At 36.0% G+C, this 22,077-nt stretch overlaps 1 protein-coding gene across 1 annotated transcript in view; it reads right to left on the bottom strand.

Moving 5' to 3' along the window:
• Positions 1-310: 310 nt before the first annotated feature.
• Positions 311-22,077, bottom strand: part of MYOT (myotilin) — a 40,299-nt gene continuing 18,532 nt past the window's right edge. Inside the window, 9 exon segments of the mRNA XM_072630350.1 lie at positions 311-951; positions 1,635-1,768; positions 3,086-3,251; positions 5,664-5,871; positions 6,652-6,784; positions 8,953-8,999; positions 10,531-10,635; positions 11,294-11,468; positions 17,758-18,330. Coding sequence (XP_072486451.1) covers positions 779-951; positions 1,635-1,768; positions 3,086-3,251; positions 5,664-5,871; positions 6,652-6,784; positions 8,953-8,999; positions 10,531-10,635; positions 11,294-11,468; positions 17,758-18,330 — 1,714 coding nt within the window. The 3' untranslated portion in view covers positions 311-778.

The following is a 22,077-nucleotide window of genomic DNA, read 5'->3' as shown; positions in this document are numbered from 1 at the left end:
GCAGTTAGTAAAGTAAGCGCTTCTCCCCTGACATTGTCTTAAAGAAATCTTATCCAAAGTTGGCCCTCAAAACTGCTATGGAGCTGTTGACAGGTTGGAAATGATGTGACATAGGGTGCACCCGTGCTGTCAGGTTATAACGGTGAATGTGGAAGACTGCATAAAGTCTGGTGGAACTTGTAAAACTGCAGAAATAGTGTGTTTTGCCTTACTATATTACTGATAGAGGTTTAAGATAGGATTTCCTACTTTTTGCAAAGAACTCACGTTCCTGCAGCACTGCTATTAAGAATAGTCTCAGCCATTTGCATGTATTTGAATTTTTATTGATTTTTGACATAAGCTTGGGAACACTCAGATAATCTGTAACATTTCAGTATTCCTGAAACACAACACCTTAATATCGTTAAAGGTCATAGTCTTTAGAAAGCCATACCAAAGAGCTACTCTTGTTACTGGTGCTAGTTGTGGTTTAAAAAGGCTCTACAGCTTTCACATTCAGGAGTCATTGAGCATTTATGACAAATTTTAAAAAACCCACATTTCAGGATAGTCTTCTACATTTACAAATTCACACACACACACAGACTTTGTATTGTTTTTAGTAAACCAGAAAAGTAGATAGTGTGTGCAAGAGTCAAAAGATTAATATTCCGTACAGTAGTTATGTTGCCTAATAAAAGCAATAATCTGTTAACTGCACTATGGGTTTATTTCAAAGATCTTAATTAAATGAATGTAAGGTTACTGGTTGCATTTGTCATATTTTCATAAGCTGTTAAAGTTCTTCACTCTCATAGAGTCCAGATTGAGCTGCTAGACGCTGAAATTCCCCTTCTGGGTTAAAGGCTTGTTTCACATCCAAACCTTTCCCGTTCAGTGCTAGGTATTTGCTGAAAGTTGGTCGAACTCGTAGCTTATTAGGATTTGGAAGAGTTGGGGTTGGACGAACTGGAATAGACCAGATAAAAACCAAATCAGGAAATCTATTCTATAGGAGATGTTTAAAATGAAAAGCATTTTGAATGATGTCATAAAATAGAAAAAAATAACTTGTGTATGAGAAAATGTCTCCAAATTACATAGACTTGGGGGGATTTGTGTTATATATTATATTTTCCTAGTGTGGGGCAAAATTTTTTGTCACTCATGTATACACAAAGGTAGAAATGTGTCTAGGAAGGAAGAAGATAATGACCTTGAGCTTGAGCTTAATATTTTTTTTCTAGGTTTCCTATACATCCCTCTACTGTAAGCCCTGGCCATAAAGTTTTCTTACATGTGTGCCTTGTCATGCTTGTCCCTACATGTCTTCTTTTTCTGCTGGTGGTAATGTATATATGTTTTTGTGGAAGAGTTTGCCTCAGATTTATGGGAGAAATGTTGTATGGTTGGTTTTCTTACTATGTTTTATCATTAACTGACTTTGATTTGAATACATTGTATCCTTTGACTGGCTAATAAAGGTAAACACATTGGTGGGGGTTCATAAGCTATGGTTTTGAGTGAATGTGGCCCAGCAGAGCACCTTGAACCAGGGCTGCTTTGCTTGGAGGACACATTGTGTGAATTGGGGGTTCCCAAGTGCTGCATTTGTTCTAACTATAATAGCTTTGGTTAACATTATGACATACCTGCAACATCCAATCTAGTATTGCATGTGACTACTCCTGCTTCATTTACTGCGGATACAGTGTACCAACCAGCATCTTTCTTGTTTGCATCTTTAATCAGTAGGGTAATTCTACCAGAGTTATCACAGTACAAGCTGAAAAGAGACATGCAAAAAAATGGAAATATCAGAAACCAAGTTTCTGAGGAGCCATTAAATGACAATCCTGTTCAAATAAGAATAAGCAAAATAATCAAGAAGAACGATTAAAAGTGATCAGTTGCACAGGTGCTGGAAGGAGACCCAACTTAACAATAATTCATGTTTAAAAAAAAAAAGTTTTTATTTGACCACAAGGTCAAACCAAGTCAGTAGAGTAATATGGATGCAAAAAACAAACAAAAAAATAACCCTCAAGCTTATGTTGCATTAGGTATATTGATAATCCTCTAGCTTGATCGTGCCCCATCTAGAGTACTGGGTGCAGTTCTGATGCCACATTTTAAGGGAGATGTTGACTAACTCGAGCAGGTTCAGAGGAGGGTGACCAGGATAGTGAGAGGACTTGAAACCATGTGATATGAAGTATTCTTGATATATTTTTGAAGGAACTATAGATAAGAAGATGGAAAAAACAATTACAATTTTCAAATATTTCAAATGTCATATAGAAGAGAGAAAAGACTCCACTTTATATGACTTTAGAAAGCAGACCTAAAACCAATGGTCAGAAGTTGATAGGGATGGCAAATTTTGGCTCAGTATAAGGAAGAGCTTTCTAACATTTAGAATTGTCCAACAATAGAATGGGTTGTCTTTTGATATAGTGGTCTCCTTGACATTGAAAATAATCAGACTTAGGTTACATGGTGTCAGGGATGATGTAGAAAGGATTTCTATAGTAAGTGTGAGGTTGGACTAAATGATTTCTAAGGCCTCTTCTAACTCCAAATATACACATTTAATAATCCAGAAACTGTTTATCTAACACCAAACAACTGCCTATTTTCTTAAGGTTAGACATCTCTTATTCTCTCCCTGTCCCACTCCCAGTGTTGTTTCCAATATTTATTTGATTAGCAAATTCTTTATAAATAGGGCAAAGGTAAATTTTGTCTCTGAGGCATCATGAGTTCCTCATTAGAGAGGTCTGAAGTAATGAAGTTTTATCGAAGTTTCTATGTATTTTTCACCAGATTAAACAGTGGCATCACAGAATAATAACCTTTAAACCTGAAAGAATCTTACAGATTGTATAGTTCATCTAACACATTTTACGGATGAGGAAACTAAGGTCCAGAGAAGTTAAAGTAATTGTTTAAGGTGTTAAGTAAGGGGAAAGCTAGGATTGTAATACAGGTCCTTTGATTACAAATCAAATATTCTTACATTCTATATATACTCTATTATGAAGTGATCTTGATTTTAAAAGAAAAAAAAAAGAAGCTATAGTTCTAGAAATATTTGCAATACCTTATGCGGTCTGTATTGAAATGTACCATTTCATTATTTCTTTTCCAGAAAATCTTTGGTGGAGGTATAGCAGAAACTTGGCATTCTAATTTTACTGAGTCCCCTTCATAAACTTTTTTGCTCTGTGGTTTGTAGATAAACATTGGTGCTCTCTTATGCTCCTTTGCTACAATTTAAGGGAAAAAATTCAATTATTAAAGAGGTATTGCAAAGAAAATTCATTAATCAAACAAAAGTAATATTGATAAAGTCTCTTCTTTAATTAAGCGTATGCAAACTTATAGTTAAAAACTTCCTCCCCAAAAAATCAGGTTAAAAGCAGGTATGGATAAGAGAATAATATAAGAGAATCTATGAATACCATATCACATCTAGTTCTAAGACAATGGAGTAATATCCTTATCATTATAAAAATGTTTGATAGCTAGCCTCTTTGTAAATTCTGCTATTTAAAGGAACAAATGGGTGAATATTAAAGAGAAGCAGATTTCTGTTTGATATAAGGAAAAACTTCCTAATAATTAGAGCTGTCCAAAAGTAGAATTGACTTCACTGAATGGTATTGAGTTCTCTGTGAAGGACTTCATACAAAGGATTGAGGACCATTGGTCAGGGACGTTATAGAGGAGATTTCTGTTCAGGTAGGCCAGATTAGATGAGTGTTCAGATATCCTAAATAATAATAATGATAATAATACTTTGAATTTTCAGGTATCATCCATATAAAGTCGTCAGTCATATTCCCTTTATTTGAATTAATAGCATATTTGGGAAGAGGTAATATTGGGGATTATAACTCCCATTTTTCAGTTGGGAAAACAGGTAAAGCTTTACAGTATATAATAGCTTTGCTCAAAATTATGGTATATAATATAGTTGTCTTCTCATTTGCAGCTTTATACATACATGCACACACACACACACACAAACTATATTACTGCCTTTTCCCTCCCCTATGAGCCTTCCCTCATAACAAAGAAAAATAATTAAGTACAAACTGATAGACAAAATTGAGTCTGACATGATATGTATCGTTCCACATACATGGTCTCTTACCTTTCTATTGGGAGAAATGAAGTATGTTTCGTCATCTGTTTTCTGGGATCAGGACTGTACATTTCATTTAATCTGAGGCCAGGGACCTTTTGGTGTTGTTCTTGTCAACATTATTTTACTTGTGTGTGTTGTCCTGATTTTGCTTTCTCCATTCTATATCAATTCATACGTCTCTCCATGTTTTTGTAAATTCCCAACTTTTTCAACAAGCTATTCCAGAAATTATAAATCTATCTTGAGCTTGTTATTGTGATGATCTTTTTGGAACCCCAAAGAGATCAAGGAAAGAGGAAAAGGATCTATAAGCATGAAAATATTTATAATAGTTCTTTTTGATGTGGAAATGTATTGGAAGCTAAAGGATATATCCATCAATTGGGGAATGGCTAAACAAATTATGGTATATGAACAAAATGGAATATTATTGCAGTTAAGGAAATGACAACATAGTTTCAGAGAAACCTGGAAAGACTTGTATGAATTGATAGAAAATGAAGTGAGCAGATCCAGAAAGACAATTTATTTTAAAATATCTTATAAAAAGAAACAGCTTTAAAAGACTTAAGAGTTCTGATCAATGCAAAGACCATCCCCAAGTCCAGCAGACTGATGATGAAATATGCTATCTGTCCATTGACAGATGTGATGGACTCAAGGTGGAGAATAAGACATATATTTTTGGACATGACCAATGTAAGAATTTGTTTTGCTTGGCTGTGAAGATTTGTTTTTTTTAAATTAAGTTTTAGTTTTTTCATTTATCAAGCATCCAGTTTTTAATTCCTCCCACTTAAAAAAGTATCCCTGTAACAAACCAACTATGCATATTTGTTACAAGGACTTTCTTTTTTTTATTTTAATGGGGGGGGTAGGGTAGGGAGGAAGAGGATACATAGGGATAAGGCAGGGGAAAAAAGGAAAGTAGCATCTTAAAAAAATACACAGAAGAAAACAGAAAGAAGGCCAGAAAGAATCACAGACAAGTAAAGAATAGTAGATATTTTCTGTTTCATTTATAATTCTCCTTTTCTGTTCTGTTTATAAAAATGGAAATGCCCCTTTTATTTGGAGTTGAATTTCAAAATTAAAAAAAAATTAAAAAGAACTTGTTACTGGTACAGAAGACCAGATAGTATTTTAAAACTCCATAGAACAATTTCTATCTTGATTTATAGGATTTAGGAAAAGTATCATCACAGCCCTCTCCATTAAACTTTTATTTAGATTACCAATGAGTTGCAGTAAGATTTATTTGAATTCATTATCTATGTAATATTTATATTTTTAGAAATAGTAAAATTGGAGAATTTAAAATGATTGATTTTTAGTCAAAGACTAAAGGTGTTCCAAATACAAATTTGAAAATAAAAATTATATTTTTGCATTTTTTTCTACAAGAGGTAGGAATATTTAATATTTTTAAAGAATAGTTTTCTAGTAATAAGAAAGATGATTGAAGGCTAAAATCTGGCATTTAGTTTTCATATTTAGGCTTGTTGAAAAAGCTCAGTTAAACACTTACCAAGAACTTCCATTTGTATTGTAAAGGTGGCTTCTCCTGCTCGATTCTTAGCAACACATGCGTAAGTCCCGGCATCTGAGGTTCTGACAACTTCAAAGATGAGTGAATGAAAGCCTTTTTCAGATACTATCATTTTGTGAAGATCATCCGATTGAACTGGTCTTCCATTTAAATACCATGACACATCAGGAGCTGGCAATCCACTTACCTTTGGTTAAAAAACAAATGGAGGTGATGATATTTTAAGGTCTATTATAACAGTGACCCCTTTGTAAAATTTAAATGTCTGGCATCTTTATGGGTTCTTAGGCACAAGAGCAAAGATAGCTCCCGTTCTCTTCCCAAGACTTTAAAAATTTTGACAAAATGACAGAAATTTTAAATGGAGGCTAGACCCAAACGCATGGCATTTAAACCAGCCTATCAGTCTTTAAGACATTTGATTTCTTTCTTATCATTGTCATGTCAACATCATTTCATCTGTCTCATCATATTCCAGTTTTAGTCCCATAGATTCCAGTTTTCTTGTGGCATTTTGGGTGAATGATAGTTGCAGAGGTCTTGCTAGAATCTGGTAGCAATGAATAATGTTGTCTCCAAAGCAAAGAGCTTTTGTGCTATGATTTAGGTGAAATATTTGCTTTATTCCAATAGATCAAAGATGTTTCTGTAAACCTCTTTTAGTGAGCCAAAACATCTCTAATTTTTCCAGAAAAAAAAAATTTCACAAAAAAACCCCCATTTTCTCATGGCATGCAGGAGTGTTTCTGGGCTATGATCTGCATTATTTGGGAAGAGTCCCTGCATTAATGAGATCAGAAATGTATTAAACTAAAGAAATATTGTGGGTCAATGGGAGGACTGGGTATTAAGAGGACAAATTAAAAGTTTTTATTAAAAATTCTGGGCATGCCACAAGCCACAGTGAGGTGAACACATATGTATCTTACTGTTAATTCCCTCCAAATGTTTTTGAACATTTTATTACTTTAAAGTCTATTCTGCAGAATCTTCCTTCTTCTACAGACAAGTTCTCCGGCACTTGAACAAAACGTGGAGGGTAGAATTTCTCCAGGATTGATTCCTGATCATTTGTATCTCCTCTTGAAGATGATCTACTCCTACAAAACACATTTTAATAACAGTTATGCTTCAAAATCACTTTTTCTTTTCACACAAATTCCAATTTATCCAATGAATGTGGAACCTTAGAATAGTGGATAGAGCGCTGGAGTCAGTCAGGAAGACTTGGGTTTAAATATTGCCTCAGATGCTGAATAAGTCACTTAACCTCTCTGTGCCTCACTTTCCTCATCTATAAAATAAGGAAGTTGGACTCAATGATCTTTAAGAGTACTCCCAACTCTAAATATATTATCTTGCTAGAGGCCAACATTTGTTCTGAAGTTGCACTAGGACAGTGGAAAAAGGCCTCAGAGCCTCCGGCCATTTTAGACATGACAGGGCCCTTATAGCATTAGCAACTCTTTGGAAAGCAGGGGGACACTTGTCGGGAATGTTGTAGAGGGAATTCCTCCACAGAGTTGTACTAGGTGACTTTTGAGGTCCCATCTAACTCTAAAATTCTGTAATTGGGTTGTCTTTACCAAGTCACTCATTTAGAATTGTCTCATTCCACCTTGATTCTTTTTATAATCATCTGAGCTGATAAGGAAACTGATTTTAATGTCAATTATTGAATATAATCTTTCAAGATCATAACATGCAGTATACTGTATGTTATTTATAGAAAGATTTTTTTATCATTAATATCATGTTCCCCTCCTCCCCCCCAACCCTAGTTTTCTGCTTTTCTTCTAATCTTGGTGGCATTGGTTTTCTTGTGCAGATACTTTTAAATTTAATGTAATCAAAATTATCTACTTTATATCCCATAATGCTCACTATTTCTTATTAGGTAATAAAATTTCCCCTTATCCATAGATCTGATAAGCAAACTATTCCATGCCCCCCTAGTTTGCTTATGGAATCCCCCTTTATGTCTAAATGTACTTGTTTTGGCCTTATCTTGGTATATACTGTGTAAGGTGTTGGTCTATACCTAGTTTGTGTCAAACTGCTTTCCAGTTTTCCTAGCAGTTTTTGTCCTATAGTGAGTTCTTGCTCCAAAAGTCTGGATCTTTGCATTTATCAAACACAAGATTACTATGGTAATTTCCTACTGTGTATTGCGTATCTAATCTATCCCACTGATCCATCATTTTATTTGTTAGCTAGTACTAGATTGTTTTGATGATTATCACTTTGTACAGGGAAGCTGGGTGGTGCAGTGGATAGAGCACCAGTGCAGAAGTCAGGAGGACCTGAGTTCAAATCTCACCTCAGACACTTGACACTCACTAGCTGTGTGACCTTGGGCAAGTCACTTAACCCCAATAGCCTCATCCTGGGTCATCTCCAGTCATCCTGATGAATATCTGGTCACTGGATTCAGATGGCTCTGGAGGCGAAGTGAGGCTGGTGACCTGTACAACCCTCCCTTACTCAAAACAAAGTCAAGTGCAAGTCATGTCACCATTTCTCTGATGGCATGGTCTTCTTCAGCAATGAAGGACGAACACACACACACACCACTTTGTAATATAGTATGACTTGGTTACCTTCCTTCACATTTTTTCATTAGTTCCTTTGATATTCTTGATTTTTGTTCTCCCAGAAGAATTTTGCTATTTTTTCCTAGTTCTATAAAATAAATTTTTGGGGGTTTGATTGCTATGGCACTGAATAAGCATACTAATTTACTTAGAGTTGTCATTTTTAATATATTGGCTTGGCCTTCCCATTAACAATGAATATTTTTCCAGTTGCTTAGGTCTGACTTCATTTGTGTGAAAAGTGTTTTGTTTATATAATTCCTGGGTTTGTTTCAACAGATAGACTCCCAAGTATTTATATTGTCTACAATTCCTTTAAATGGAATTTCTCTTTCTAGTTTTTGCTGCTAGACTTTGTTGGTAATATTTAGAAATGCTGATGAAAGAATGTTTTTAAATGCATTAAAATACATAGGATTACAAAGGAAATAAATTATATTGAAATACAGTTTTAAAAATAAGAATTAAAAGACAAGTTCATGGACCCCAGGATAAAAGACCTAGACTAGGTAAATGCTATTATCTCTTCCAATTCTAGATTTTATGATTCTAAAAATCAAAGTAGGTTGCATGTGGTAGGTTTGAATACTTGGTTATATTCTCTAATTTAGATGAACCAATCAAACAAACAATATGCCAAGCGGTGGAAAAAATTGCTTTGCGTTAGACTTTACCTTATCTGTGCTGTAGGAACCTGTAATCTTGCATTTTCTGAGGTATGCTGTTTGAGAAAAAAAAAAAAAGTGAGAATGTCAGTATTATAATGCTATGCTTGAAAAGCAGCAGAATGAATAATTTAGAATCTAAGAGAATGTTTCCATTTTGGCTGACAGTGCTGCATCTTGTCAGGGCTTCATCAAAGTAAATTATGATAGTTTAATTTATAGTCAGTGTAAATAAACTTTCAGATATTGTCCACGTCCTTTCTGGCCCTTTTCATGAGAAAATTCAGAGATAAATGAAAACAAGTCACACATACTAGTTGCCCACGGGAAAGTAGGAGAGTTTTTAGATAGATTTTTTTTTTTTTATTTTGCAGCTATTAGTTTCTTAACAAAAGAGGTGAACTCTGGATATATTTAAAGTGGGACCAAGGTACAGAGAGCTGTTTAGTAGAACAGGAATGGATATGAAGTCATTTAACCTGGTAGCAATGCTAAAAAATGGCAGCAAAGGACAAATGTCAGCCTGGAAAATTCACTTCTTAGCTTATGGCACGAAATTTCGACATGTTCCACATAAACTATGAGTTGAATTATGGAAGACAAATAAAAGAAATTTATTGGATTCCTATTTAAGAAATGTATGTTATTTAATTCAAAAATATTAAGTTTAATTCCTGTTAAGAAAATAAATAAGCATATAAAACAAGAGGCAGAATCTTAGTCATTAATTAGCCTTTAGCAAGGCAGAACCAAATGAATTAACTAACATGTTTTTGCTATGTGTTCCTCTTTTAGACCTCCTGAAGATTTGTCTTCTTTGATCCTAATTTTAGCCATTCTCTAATTATTGAACATGTAGATTGTTTACAGGCTTTGGTTTTTTTTTTTTTTTTGGTTGTTATTAAGAATAGAGTAGCTAGGAATATTTTTGTATAGCTAGGTTCTTTTTGCCCCCTAATGACTTTTTTTTTGGGAAATCTTTAGCAAGGAAATCACTGGGTTGAAAGTCTTGAAGTTGTTTATGGTGATATTGTTTTCCAAAATGTTCGTACTAGTCTTCTGTCATGCTAATAATACATTGGGAAGTCTATTTCTCATGGCCCTGACAACACTGAATTTTAAAGCATTTTTGGTACTTTTCCCACACTCGTATCTTAAACTTGTTTTGATGTTCATTTCCATGGTTATTAGAGAAATTAAGTATCTTTTCATGTGATTATTAAGCTTATATTTCCTTCTTTGGCAACTGTCCCTTTCATATCCATGGACTTTATTGGGTAGTAAGTATCCATTTCTTATAGATTTTGATATGTTAGACTTTATCTGATGGGTTCACTGAAACTATTTTCCCCAATATATTTCTTTTCCTTTAATTTTAGAGACACTGTAGAAAAATTGCTACTATGCATTGACAGAAGGAATTTCTTCACCTGGAGCCTCACTATACCAATGAAATAAAAAATCTGGACCTAAAACAAGACAGGGAGTTAATGAAAGTAAAAAACAAACAGAAACGTGCAAATCCATTCCAATTTTAAAATCACAGTGGAAATGTATGCCAGATGGAAGAAGACAATGAAGATTTACCTGTGCTGAGTCCTGTGACTCACTATCATTCTGTGCTTGAAATACTGCAGCAGCGTTCTGTGGTCCTAGCAGCCTGCGAGCCATCTTCTCCTCATATGTTAGCCGCTGCAAAGAGACCGGACATGTACCCAGTTGTGAAGTTCAGTGAATAAAGGCCATACCACTCCATCTAAAGAATATTAGGCTGCCAGAATTTGTTTAGACTAACATTATAATAGGTCAGTATTCAAAGCAACAAAGTCAGTGATGCAACCACCATGGGGCCACCACCCTAGGATCCTGTCTCCTTTCTTTCCTACTGACTACCTACAGAGATGGGGAATGGGCATCTGAGTTTAGATGGTCCTGTTTGACTGCTACCAATATACTGCCACTTCCTCTGATTCAGTTTTCCCCGGGAGCAATGATTCTTGATTATAGTTCAGTATTACTTGCCCAAATTAATGGAAGCTGGAATACAGTATTTGCCAAAAATACTAGGCTGCAAGGAATTTGTTATTTTAGTCTAGCACTATAATAGGGCAATGTTCAAAGCAAGAAAGTTTCATTGTGCCACTCAGAGCAGTTCTATCGTAGCCCCGTGCTTAGTAACTGCTAAAAGTAAAAGGTTTCAGAGAGAGGAACTATAGAATAGGGTCAGATGCTTACTTCCACTGATCATAATCCTACCCCTTGCTGAGCTTAGGTGTGACAAGAACTGATATCATTAGAATAAAATTCATAATTGAACTTTATGTACTAAGGAATTAGACATTTCACACACTTGGTTTCCATTGTGAAGAAGGTTGTCCTTGCACCGCAGCTTTCTTTCCAAGTCTTGAATCAGAGCTTCTTTGGATCCTTGTATTTCATGATCAGGAGTTTTTGGTGTCAGTTTAGGATGTGCACCTTGGGCTGGCTTAACATTTACAGGTTGGTTGACAGATGGCTGCTGATAACTGGCAATGAGAAGGAAAGAGAGAAAAAAGGAAATCTTTGAAGTATACTGTGGTTCAGGGTCTTCTCCAGCAAGTTGGAATAATTTAATTTTATAAAATTCTCCAATGTAATGAGATAAGTTTACAAGTTTATGACAACAAACCTGCCTCTTCCTAATTCTTCAGTATTTCAAAATGTCCTTTAAATATGAAGATCACAACTCCTCTAGAGCTTAAGATTTCATGAGTTACTCTAGTAAACAGAAAAAATCATCATCTGATGCTTTCTGTCTAGGTATGAACCTCTCCAAACTTAGCTCAACTGGCCTTTAGATAACTTGAACTCAGAAAAACCTAGGTTCAAATTGATTTACCAACTCTAAAGCATCATAGACATATCAATGATGACGATGACAACGATGATGATGGTAATGATGACAGCCACAAAGTGTGTGTCTGGGCCCATTCTCAAAACCTTTACAGCTTGATAGGACCTGTCAGTGCTGCTCATGCCATGATGAGAGATTGAAGGGGGACTTTGGTGGTAAAGGATGCCTGCTGCTGCTACTAATGCTTTTGTTGTTACTTTGATCCAGATCTGTGATTTCATTGGTGTAAGGAATTCTCAGGGATCAATGCTAATCAGTCACCGTTCTGCAACACCTCAAATCTTAGAGTCACCTGAGAGGTCCTGAGACATTAAGTGATTTACCCAGCCTCACATGGCCAGGAAATGTCAGAGGATTTGATTCCAGATCTTCCTGACTCTGAGACTGGCTTTCTATCTACTATGCCTTGCTGCCTTTTTACTACTTACTCCTATCACTAAATAAAAATTGGCTATCACAGGAGTTGTGAAAGTGGAATCAAGAAGACCTAACTTCAAATTTGGCCTCAGAGTTGTGTGACCCTGGGCAAGTCATTTAACCATTGCCTGCTTCAGTTTCCTAATTTGTAAAATGAGAATAATGATAGCACCAACCTCTCAGGATTATTGGGAGAATCAAACGAGATAATATTTGTAAAGGGCTTTGCCAACTTTAAAGCACTACAGAAATGTTAGCTAGTATTAATCGTTTACATTTTTTCCCCTTAGATGGTAAAAGGAAATGAGTTTAAGTAGTAGGAGGAATTTGGTTGACGTTAGGAAACACTTTCTGTAAGAATTATGAGACTCAAAAATGAACCTTGAAGGAGGTGACTACATTTTCTTACTTGAAGATCTTGAAGATAATAACCTTTGTCTGGAGTAATCTCAGTAATCCCAGTGCTCTTCTATCTCAAAGTGGTCTCTGGAGGCTCTTCCAATCATACCATTCTGAATTTCTGAAAGTGTATGTATAAATGTCTGGATCCTCAAGTGTGAGCACACATTACAGAGTAATAGAAGTTAACTTAATTGTCATTATTGCTACATATCTGTCAAAGGCTGGGTGGTATGTACACTTTAATATATATGGAATTCAATTTGTTTATTTTGGAGGCAGTAATGGGTGGAGGCAGAAGAAGCTAGATCAGAGAACAAGAGCTAATCCAATTTAGAGAATTGTTTAATGAGGAAATTGAGAGAAGTGGTAGAAGAGCACATTAGCTCAAGGTTAATGTTTAAGAGGCATAAACTGACATTTGAAGGTAGTTTTGAGGTTCCATAATGTAGAAATGATGAGGGAGAAGCAGCTTTCAGGATATTTATGAAGGTAGTGGGCTACCAGGGATGGACCTGTTGAAAAAATTTGCTCTAGAACCCTGGAATTTAAATTGATGCCCACAGTGGTCTTTAAAAAAAAAAACAAATATAAGTGCATTTATTTAGTATTATAATTAGGGAACAGAGAATGACAATGCCAGGATCTGAATTGGGTATAAGGCAGACTAAGAAACTGTATATTGATATAGATTTTTTGTTGTAATTATGCATAAATATTGTAATCAGAAGAGGAAAAATCAACAGTGACAGTATTTTAAATAGAAGGAAATAGTCACAATTATCCATTTCCTCCTCTAATGTCTTCTTAGATTAGAGATTTTCTTTCCTTTCTAAGCCTGATGAGGGTGTTTTGTGAAATGTATATTCTCATTCTAAGTCTGGATCTAAAAGGACAGTGCTAAAAGTTCCCTCCATCCTTCCCTCACCCAAATGCTACAACTATATGATGGGAAGACAATATTTTCATATTCAAAGGATGAGAGATGGAAGGTGGAAACATAAGAGACTACATGGCCCAGGCTTTAGTCAGGTAAGATTGTATTAATTCCTATGTATGTATTAATATTAATATGTATTAATCATGCAGATATAATAATATAATTATACATACATGTAAATGAAAGTATGTGTTAAATCATATAGTATATGTATGTGTATATATTTGTATGTGTGTGTATACTTGCGTGTGTGTGTGTGTGTGTGTGTGTGTGTGTGTGTATGAAACTGCTAGGAAGCATCCTTTTATTTTCAAATTTAATTGACCACATGAAGTCAGGTATTGGTTTTAACTTGACCACTTGCCATTTTATTTTGTCTGCCTGCTGGCTTTGATTCTGTGGTAAATTTCAAAATGAGTGGCTGATTTGGACCAAAGTTTGTATACTAGTGTTATTATGGTTCTACACCTTCAGTTTGATTGGTGGGTTAACTTTACCATGTTGCAACAAAATCTTAAGTTCTCTTATGGTTTTTATCTTCTATAATTTTGGACAGGTGTCCATAAGCTTTGTTCAGGACATGAAGTTGAACTCAATTGTGTCTACAACTTATATTTTCATATTCCTATCATAGAGTTTCTCTAGACAACTCTAAGTATGGTAAAACAACTATACCTTCTAAAGTGGGAAATGCTTCCCAAACCTGTAGCCATAATGCCAACTACCAAAATAATTATAGGCTAACACAAAGGAGAGTAGAGGAAATAGAACAGGGAGAAAGAGAAGTGGAAGAGAATAAAAGGTAAATATAGAGGTCAGTGTGATAACAGAAAGCTTGGTCCAGCTCATTGCACTATAATGCAATACAATACAATGGAAAGAAGACTGAATGTTTAAAATCAGAGGCCCTGGGTTTAAATCCCACCTCTCTTACTTTCTTGCTATATTATTTGGGAAAAGTTACTTAGTCACTGGACCTTAGTTCTCTGACCTGTAAAAGAAGATTAGGTTCGATGACCTTGAAGGTCCCTTCCAACTTTAAATCTGTAATATTTCAATTTTCATGCATCAATTTGGGAGAAGTCTCTTAGGGTATCACTAATGATACTGAAGGGGAAGGCAGATGCCTGAATGAATGATTAAATATTTAGTTGCATATTGTATGTAGAGTATTACATTGTATAATTTATGTAGACATTTTATAGTATGCGTTAATATATTGGATTAAAAATTGAATGATTTCTGTCTTTGGATTAACTTGCATATTCAAAGATACTTAATGAGTACCTGTTATGTATATATATAGCCCTCTGCTAGGTACTATACAAAGAAGTGTAACACACAGTCCTTGCCTTATATATTTAAACCTTCAGTTTATATCCACATTACCCATAAATGAAAGATCATTCCATCAAGACACTTTAAAAAACTGAATTGACTGCATGTAGATCAATGATTCCAGGCATTTTGGAACACCTCACCCTCATCCTAAATTTTTTAATCTTATGAGAATATTTGAAGAAATTTACAATATCTGTGTATTAACCAGAGATTCAGGATTATGTCATCTCAGAATTTGAAAGAACCTCTTGAATTATAGGTCTAACTCCTACTGGGATAGGAATCATCTCTATAAAATCCCTGAAAAGTGGTTGGTCCTATGGATTTATCAAAACTCAAGTTAGGAATCACACATATATACAATGCCTCAGGCCTCAGAATCAGGAAGACTTAAGTTTGAATTTTGCCTCAAACAATTACTAGCTGTGTTACCCTGGGCAAGTCACAACCTCCCTCAGCTTTTTTCCTCATCTGCAAAATGATCAAATGAGTTAACATATACAGAGTGCTTTGTGACCCTTAAAGTACTATATAAGGGTTAATCGTTATTATCATTGAAGAAGGAAATGGTAAGCCATTCCTGTATCTTTGTTAAGAAAGTCCTGTGGACTTTGTCCATGGAGTCACGTAGAGCTGAATCAGACAGACTGACGAAATAACAAAATCATTATCGCACTCTCTTCATGTTTTCATTATTAGCACCATGGATAATTTTACACATTTTCATGGTGCAATGGAGAAAGTACTATATTAAGAATCAGAGTACCCTAGTTCACATCCTGCTTCACTGATGTGACCTTGGGCAAGTCACTTAACCTCTTTGGATCTCAGTTTCATCACCTGTAAAACAAGGGAGGTTCAACTATATTTTAGATCATGGCTTGAGAGCTGGAAGGGGTTTCAGAGGCCAAGTGTCTCATTTTAGAACTGAGGACACTGAGGCTCAGGGCTTATCCACAGTCACAGAGGCAGTCATTTTCAAAAGCAGGATTTGAATGCTGGTCTTCTGATTCCACAGCCAGTGCTCTTTTCAGTCTATGACCTCTACTGTCCTTGTATCAAAGGAAATAGAGTGAACGCCTTCTACTTGATGACTTGCTCCTAACATTACCATAGGACACTAATTAACTTTCATGGCTTTCTAGGTTTTAGTTTAAACTCATTCTAAATGTTTTCCTTTATAAGCTGTTTTTTAATGTCAGTTACCTCTTGCTTTGGCTATTGGAGGAGCTTTCTAATGAGTAATACTGGCCAAACTGATCCCCTCAATCTATCTTCTTGATCAACCCCTGAGTAAGCTACCTAAAATGCACCCCTAGCTTCACATCCCTGCTTTAATTAAAAACATTTGTGGCTCTCCATTGCCTATTGAATCTAGTGTAAATCCCTTATCCTGGCATTCAAGGCCCCTTACAGTCTGGCTTTAACCTCCATTGTCAGCCTTACCTTATATGTATATCTTCATATACTTATCCCTTCATCCACTCCAGAGCACATCTAAACTAAGTTCCTCGCTGTCCTCTGTTCTTATTCTGCTCATCTTGCCTCTCTGCCTTTGCCTTCACCATGCCTTATTCCTGGAATGGGTTTCTCCTCCTTACTCAATCTTTATAGAAGACAGTTCTCTGGGTCTCCCTCACTTTCTTAAGACAATAAGGAGGTTGGATTTAATGGCTTATAAATCTGATTCTCCCTCTCTTTCTTCAAGTCATAACTCAGGATCCACCTCTTCCAAGAAGTCATTCTTGATATCTCCTTTGAACCTCCCCCAAATGAAAGTTGTTTTTCTTTAGCTCTTTTGTCTGCCTGGACCTATCATACTCTCCCTTATATTACAACTCTATCTTTACATATCATTTTCCCATTTAGACTTCCTGAGAGCAGGCTGTCTCACATTTATCTTTAAATACTCAGTGCTGTACGTGTTATCCTGCCCATAGTAGGACCTTAATAAATGCTTTTTATATTGGACTGGACTGTACAACGTGACCATCAAAAAAATTCTCAGGCACCTCTGATCAACTCACTGATGGACTGGCCAAGGTTTAGGAAACTGATAGCCTCAAAGTCTGTATAAGCTCTAAGCATGAGGGTCATGTTTTAAAAAAAGGCACAAGTGCTATCTTCTTCTGTGTATCAGGTTCTCCCAGAATAGCTTTAGAGTCTGTGGAAATAGGACATATAGTACAGATCAGAGGGGAATCTTTACTGAATTTAGACTAGGCCAGTCAAGTTGGAGGAAGTGAGGCTTAAATTACTGACAAGAAATTTTAATACTATAAACCAATCTCTATACAATCCTTCCTTCATATGATGGTAAGTAAATTCATTTACGCCATCAGAATCCCATATTTTTTTAAAGTAACATTTTGGGTTTTGGAGGAAAATACATTGGGTAAGAAAAAAAAGATTGAGAGAAGATTTAATAGCTTTTAAATGTGGTTGAGGAAATCCTATCGGGAGGATGAAGAACAGCTGTTCTTTATGTACACTGAGCCTATAAGAAGAGGAAATAAGCTTAAATTACAGGGGGGCATAAAGGAAGACTACCTGACTTATGGGTGTCACAGAAATCCTTTCCCCAGAAGATGAATAATAACAAGAAAAATTACTGTTTGGAGGAAGGAGGATGAACCTCTTGAAGTTCCTGCCAACACTTTGGTTCTATGTACTCTAGGATAATTGTAGATTCAGAGGGCTGTCAGAGATCTTAACATCCTGTTGTATTTCTGTGCATTGCATAATTTCTGTGCCTTCTTGGCCATTAGCTCAGTCAATTCAAACAAGCAATTGTGGCTTTATTATCTTTTTAAAGGACACTTACTTGGATTCCACAGCTGTAGGGGTTTTACTGCTACTGTAATCAGGTTGTGATGGCAATATAGAACTGAGGAAGCTGGCAGGTGACTGGTTATATGTGGATGTCACCCTTTGTCCTGGGGAAGAGCCAGGAAGCTGCTGGCCAGAAGCCGGGAAAGCTGATGAGGATACTGTGATCTGAGAGCTCATTGTAGAAGAAGCAGAATATCTTTGCTCTGTGCATTGTCGGGGGTGGATGAGGATGGAAGATTGTTTGGTTTGGCTGCTCGAGAAGGTAGAAGTCTCTGGCCCTGGCGGCTGTAGCCGGGAGCTGCATGTGTTCTGCGACTGGATAAAGTGTTTTGGACGCTCGTAGTTAAACATGGTGGGCTGGTATATGGAGGGGTTGGAAGGTGAGATACTGCAGTTACTATTTGATCCTGGTAGTGAGGTTCCTGGAGTTAGGGGTGGTGAACCTGAAAAAGCTGGAGTCTGGAAGGAGTCAGAACAAAGCTTGGTCTGCCTCTCCTCAGTGAGTTCTGGGGAGGAGGTTGATGTTGGCCTTGATGGCTCAGCTTTCTCTTGAAGAATACTGTCCCTTCAAAATGAGAAAGGAGACGTGAGGATTAAAGACAGCTAAAATTTTTATTTAAAAGTTTTTTGTAAGATTTTTTCTTTTCATTTTTATTCCTGCCTTTTCCCCTTCCCATGACTTTTCTAAAGCAAAATATCAAATAGCTTTTTAACTCTGTTAGGTTTTGTTTTTCAGTAAGCTTGACTAGATAGACAGTTTAAAACTTAACAAAGTGAAATCAATGAGCGTTAGACTAGGAGTCAGAAGATGCCCAAGTTTTACTTCTAGCTTCATCACAAAGTTACTCTATGACCTTGGGAAAGTTATTCCTCCTTTATGGGCCTCTCTTCCTTCCTCTGTAAAAGGAAGGAATTAGACTAGATGATCTGTCTCCAAGGTTTCTTTTATCTCTCATCCTCTATGACCTAAATTTGTTCAGGAAGTTAGTTTTAGCATGTTACACTATGTCACTAATTTATAATCTCATCCTGAACTTGTTGCCCCTTTGGGTCATTTTAGTTAACCATAAAGGTTTAATGGTTAAAAAATTAGTAATAGTAATTTTAACAGCTACTATTTTATATAGCCTTTTAAGTTTTGTAAAGCCTTTGATCCTTATAACAACCCTGGGAAATAGGTGTTATTATTATCCCTATTTTACAGATGAGGAAACTGAGGCAAATAGCCATGAAGTGACTTACCCAGGGTCACACAGCTTGTGCGTATCTGCTGCTGGATTTGAACTCAGCTCTTCCTAAGTCCAGATTCAGCAGTGCTCTCTTTACACTGAATCATTTGGTTATAACCCTTTCACTTCTTTTCCAGTTATGCTTATATTCTCTTTAGGTTTTTCTTTCTCCCTATGATCACTAAAACCTTAAGTGGCAAATATTCTAACACTCTGGCCATTTCAAAGCTTTGAAAATAAATATTTCATGTATATATTGAAGTCTTGGTAAAATTGGGGAAGCATAAAAAGACTTCTTTTTTAGAGGGAACACAATTCTTACGTCCATCCTCACTGCTTCTCCCCTCCCCCGCCACGCACACATAGACACAATGCCATAGAACAGTGTGTACTGCTGTTATAATTCATGACTGTCATCAACTTTCAGATATTGGCAAGTGGATTTTCCACTTTATACAACTCACAGCCTGTTCCACCACCTGACTGGGAAACTGGCTGACAGCTTTGCCCAACTGGGTGGATCCAGAGTGGGTAAATATGGGATTGCATACGTGAAAATGTTCCAGTATGTGTCTCTTACTGCATCCCAGAAGAGAAACTAGACCTTCCATTTTTTTCCCTGGTATTTTTGGATGATACATGTCACGGCTCCCCTCTATTACACTGGATTGCTTAGGCTTGACAGAGGGTGATAATTACCCAGGTGAGCCTATCTCTACCAGCTGTCAAAATAGTTATTTTCACTCAGGATGTTTTATATTATATACATAGATCAAACATAATAATTACTCAGATTTATATAGTCCTCTAAGATTTATGAAGCACTTTTTTCACAGTAACCTGTGAGCTATTGTTAGTATTATTAATATCACAGTTTTTAATATGGAGAAATCGAATCTCAGGTTAAGTGACTTGTCAAGGTCTCATACAGCTAACAAGCGTCAGGAACAGAAATCAGACCAGATTTTAGAGATGAGGACACTGAGATTTAAAGTGGTTATGAGACATATAGGAGCATAGCATTCAGACCTAGAATATATTCATGGTCATACAGGTAGTAAATACTAGAGTCAGGATTTAAACTCAGGCCTCCTAACTTTAATTTAGAGGTTTGGACAAAAACTGTTTTACTTTTGCAAATGAATATTTTAGTGATTTTTTTTTTTTAAACATTGCTGATGTGTTTTCAGTGATTCCCCCCTCACCTTCCAGAAATAAAAGAAAAAGAACCATGTCTGACAACATAACGCCAGTTTTCAAGCCTGTGTGGTCTACTACCACTCTACCTAGAGGAGAGAGGTCAAAGTTTTTCCTACAATAACTCACTTCCACTTCAGATGAGTGAACTTTTCACTTACTAAATTGAGTGAATGCCTTTTATCATCTAGACAAAGCTTGAAATGTGTAAAAGTCACTTATTTGGTGATTATGAGATGATAGGATTTTTTTAAGCTTTGACCTGATCAAAAAAGTTCAGGAAATATTTAAGATACAGCAAATGGTTGGAGGCCAAGCCTTAAATTAACTGTTGAATGCAGAGAAAAAGAAGCTACTTAGAAGCCAGGATAAAGACTATAATGGAAAGGAACCCTTGAAAAGTCACATAAACCATAATTTCAAGTTCAAATTATATACCCTCGAGAAAATACATTTTGGATAGGAACTACATTAAGTCTTTAAATTATTGGAGGGGGGGGAGGCAGTAAAGGGGCCTGAAAGATGGAGAAAGATATGTCACCAGAAGTCTATGGAACACATAATTATGACTTCTCCAAAAGACTGCATTTTAAAGCAAAGTCCTTGTTTCTGTAAGCTGTGTTCATTCCATTGCAGGCTTTAAAGCAGAATTTGTTAGGTCTTAAATTCCCTTCTTGTGAGATCAAATTGTTCAGCTGCCATTTCAGATAACAAAAGGATAAGCGGTTTAAAGCCAGTAGATAGATTCATGGAAGAGGTTTCTATTTTCCTTCACATTCACTTTTGGAATGCCTTGCTGGCCCACACATTTTGGTGCTGGCACTTGTCTATGCAATTAGGAATTATGGGTGTTTTCAAAAAGCTAATTTTAAAACAGATATTTGAAAATCTCATTTTGTCCAGCATCTTAGCAAGAAAATTCAGAGTTTTTCATACTTGCTATCCAGTTAGCAATTCAACTGTGTCTCTACATTGTAACTAACCTAATCCAAATCATGTTATTATTGTCTTTCTTTCAAAATTCCTTAAAATTTATTTTTAGACTTCTCAGTAAGTATAGTCCACTTCACAGTTATGGAAATCAAGCACCGTGATATTTTCTTCTTAACAGATTTGCACAAAAAGTACTTAACTTTTTAATGTGGGACATGCTTTGAAGCAATAGAAATCCCTATAACTTACAGACATATATTAAATTGCCCTTTTCAAGGGGGAAATACTCCTTTTTATAACTAATAACAGTCAATTAATTGCCTTTTAAAACTTACAAAATATTTCAAGCCTCCCCTCTATTCCAACCTTAAAAAGATTCCTACTGGTTTCAAATTGATTCTATCTATCTCTTTCTTGTCTGATCTTCTTATTGTGGTATATATAGCATTTACAGCTTCTTAAACTTATATCCATAAATAATCTTTGTAGAGAAGACCCCTAGATTTGGAAGAAAGTGTGGTAAAAATAAAGGCAAGACTTACCTCTAGTTCCAGATGGTGCTACCTGTGTTGAACCCACTATTGAGGGGCAGGGAGAGGCATTCTGGTCCCTTGCAGACTAATCATAGTGACCCTGTACTTAGTATTATAACACCAGTGACTTTTATCAGCTGCCAAACAGTGACATCTGATGTACTTGCCTGTCTATCTACCTATGCTGGTGTGTCAAAGTAAGAGTCCACAATTTAAAACAGCCTGGTGTAGTGGAAGGAGCTCTGGACTGCTAGGCAGAAGTGTTGGGTTCAAGCAGCATCTCTGTCTCTGGCTATGTGACTTCTGACAAGTCAGTTTTCATTCTCTCAGCCTCAATTTCTTCAGCCATAGAAAAATGAGGAGAATAGGTCTAGGTAATCTCTAAAGACCCTTTCATCTTTGACATTTTGTGATCCTATG

Source organism: Notamacropus eugenii, chromosome 1 (genome assembly GCF_028372415.1).
Source record: "Notamacropus eugenii isolate mMacEug1 chromosome 1, mMacEug1.pri_v2, whole genome shotgun sequence".
Classification (NCBI taxonomy): domain Eukaryota; kingdom Metazoa; phylum Chordata; class Mammalia; order Diprotodontia; family Macropodidae; genus Notamacropus; species Notamacropus eugenii.
Note: the sequence above shows the minus strand (reverse complement) of the source record. Positions and strands in the feature narration are given on the sequence as shown.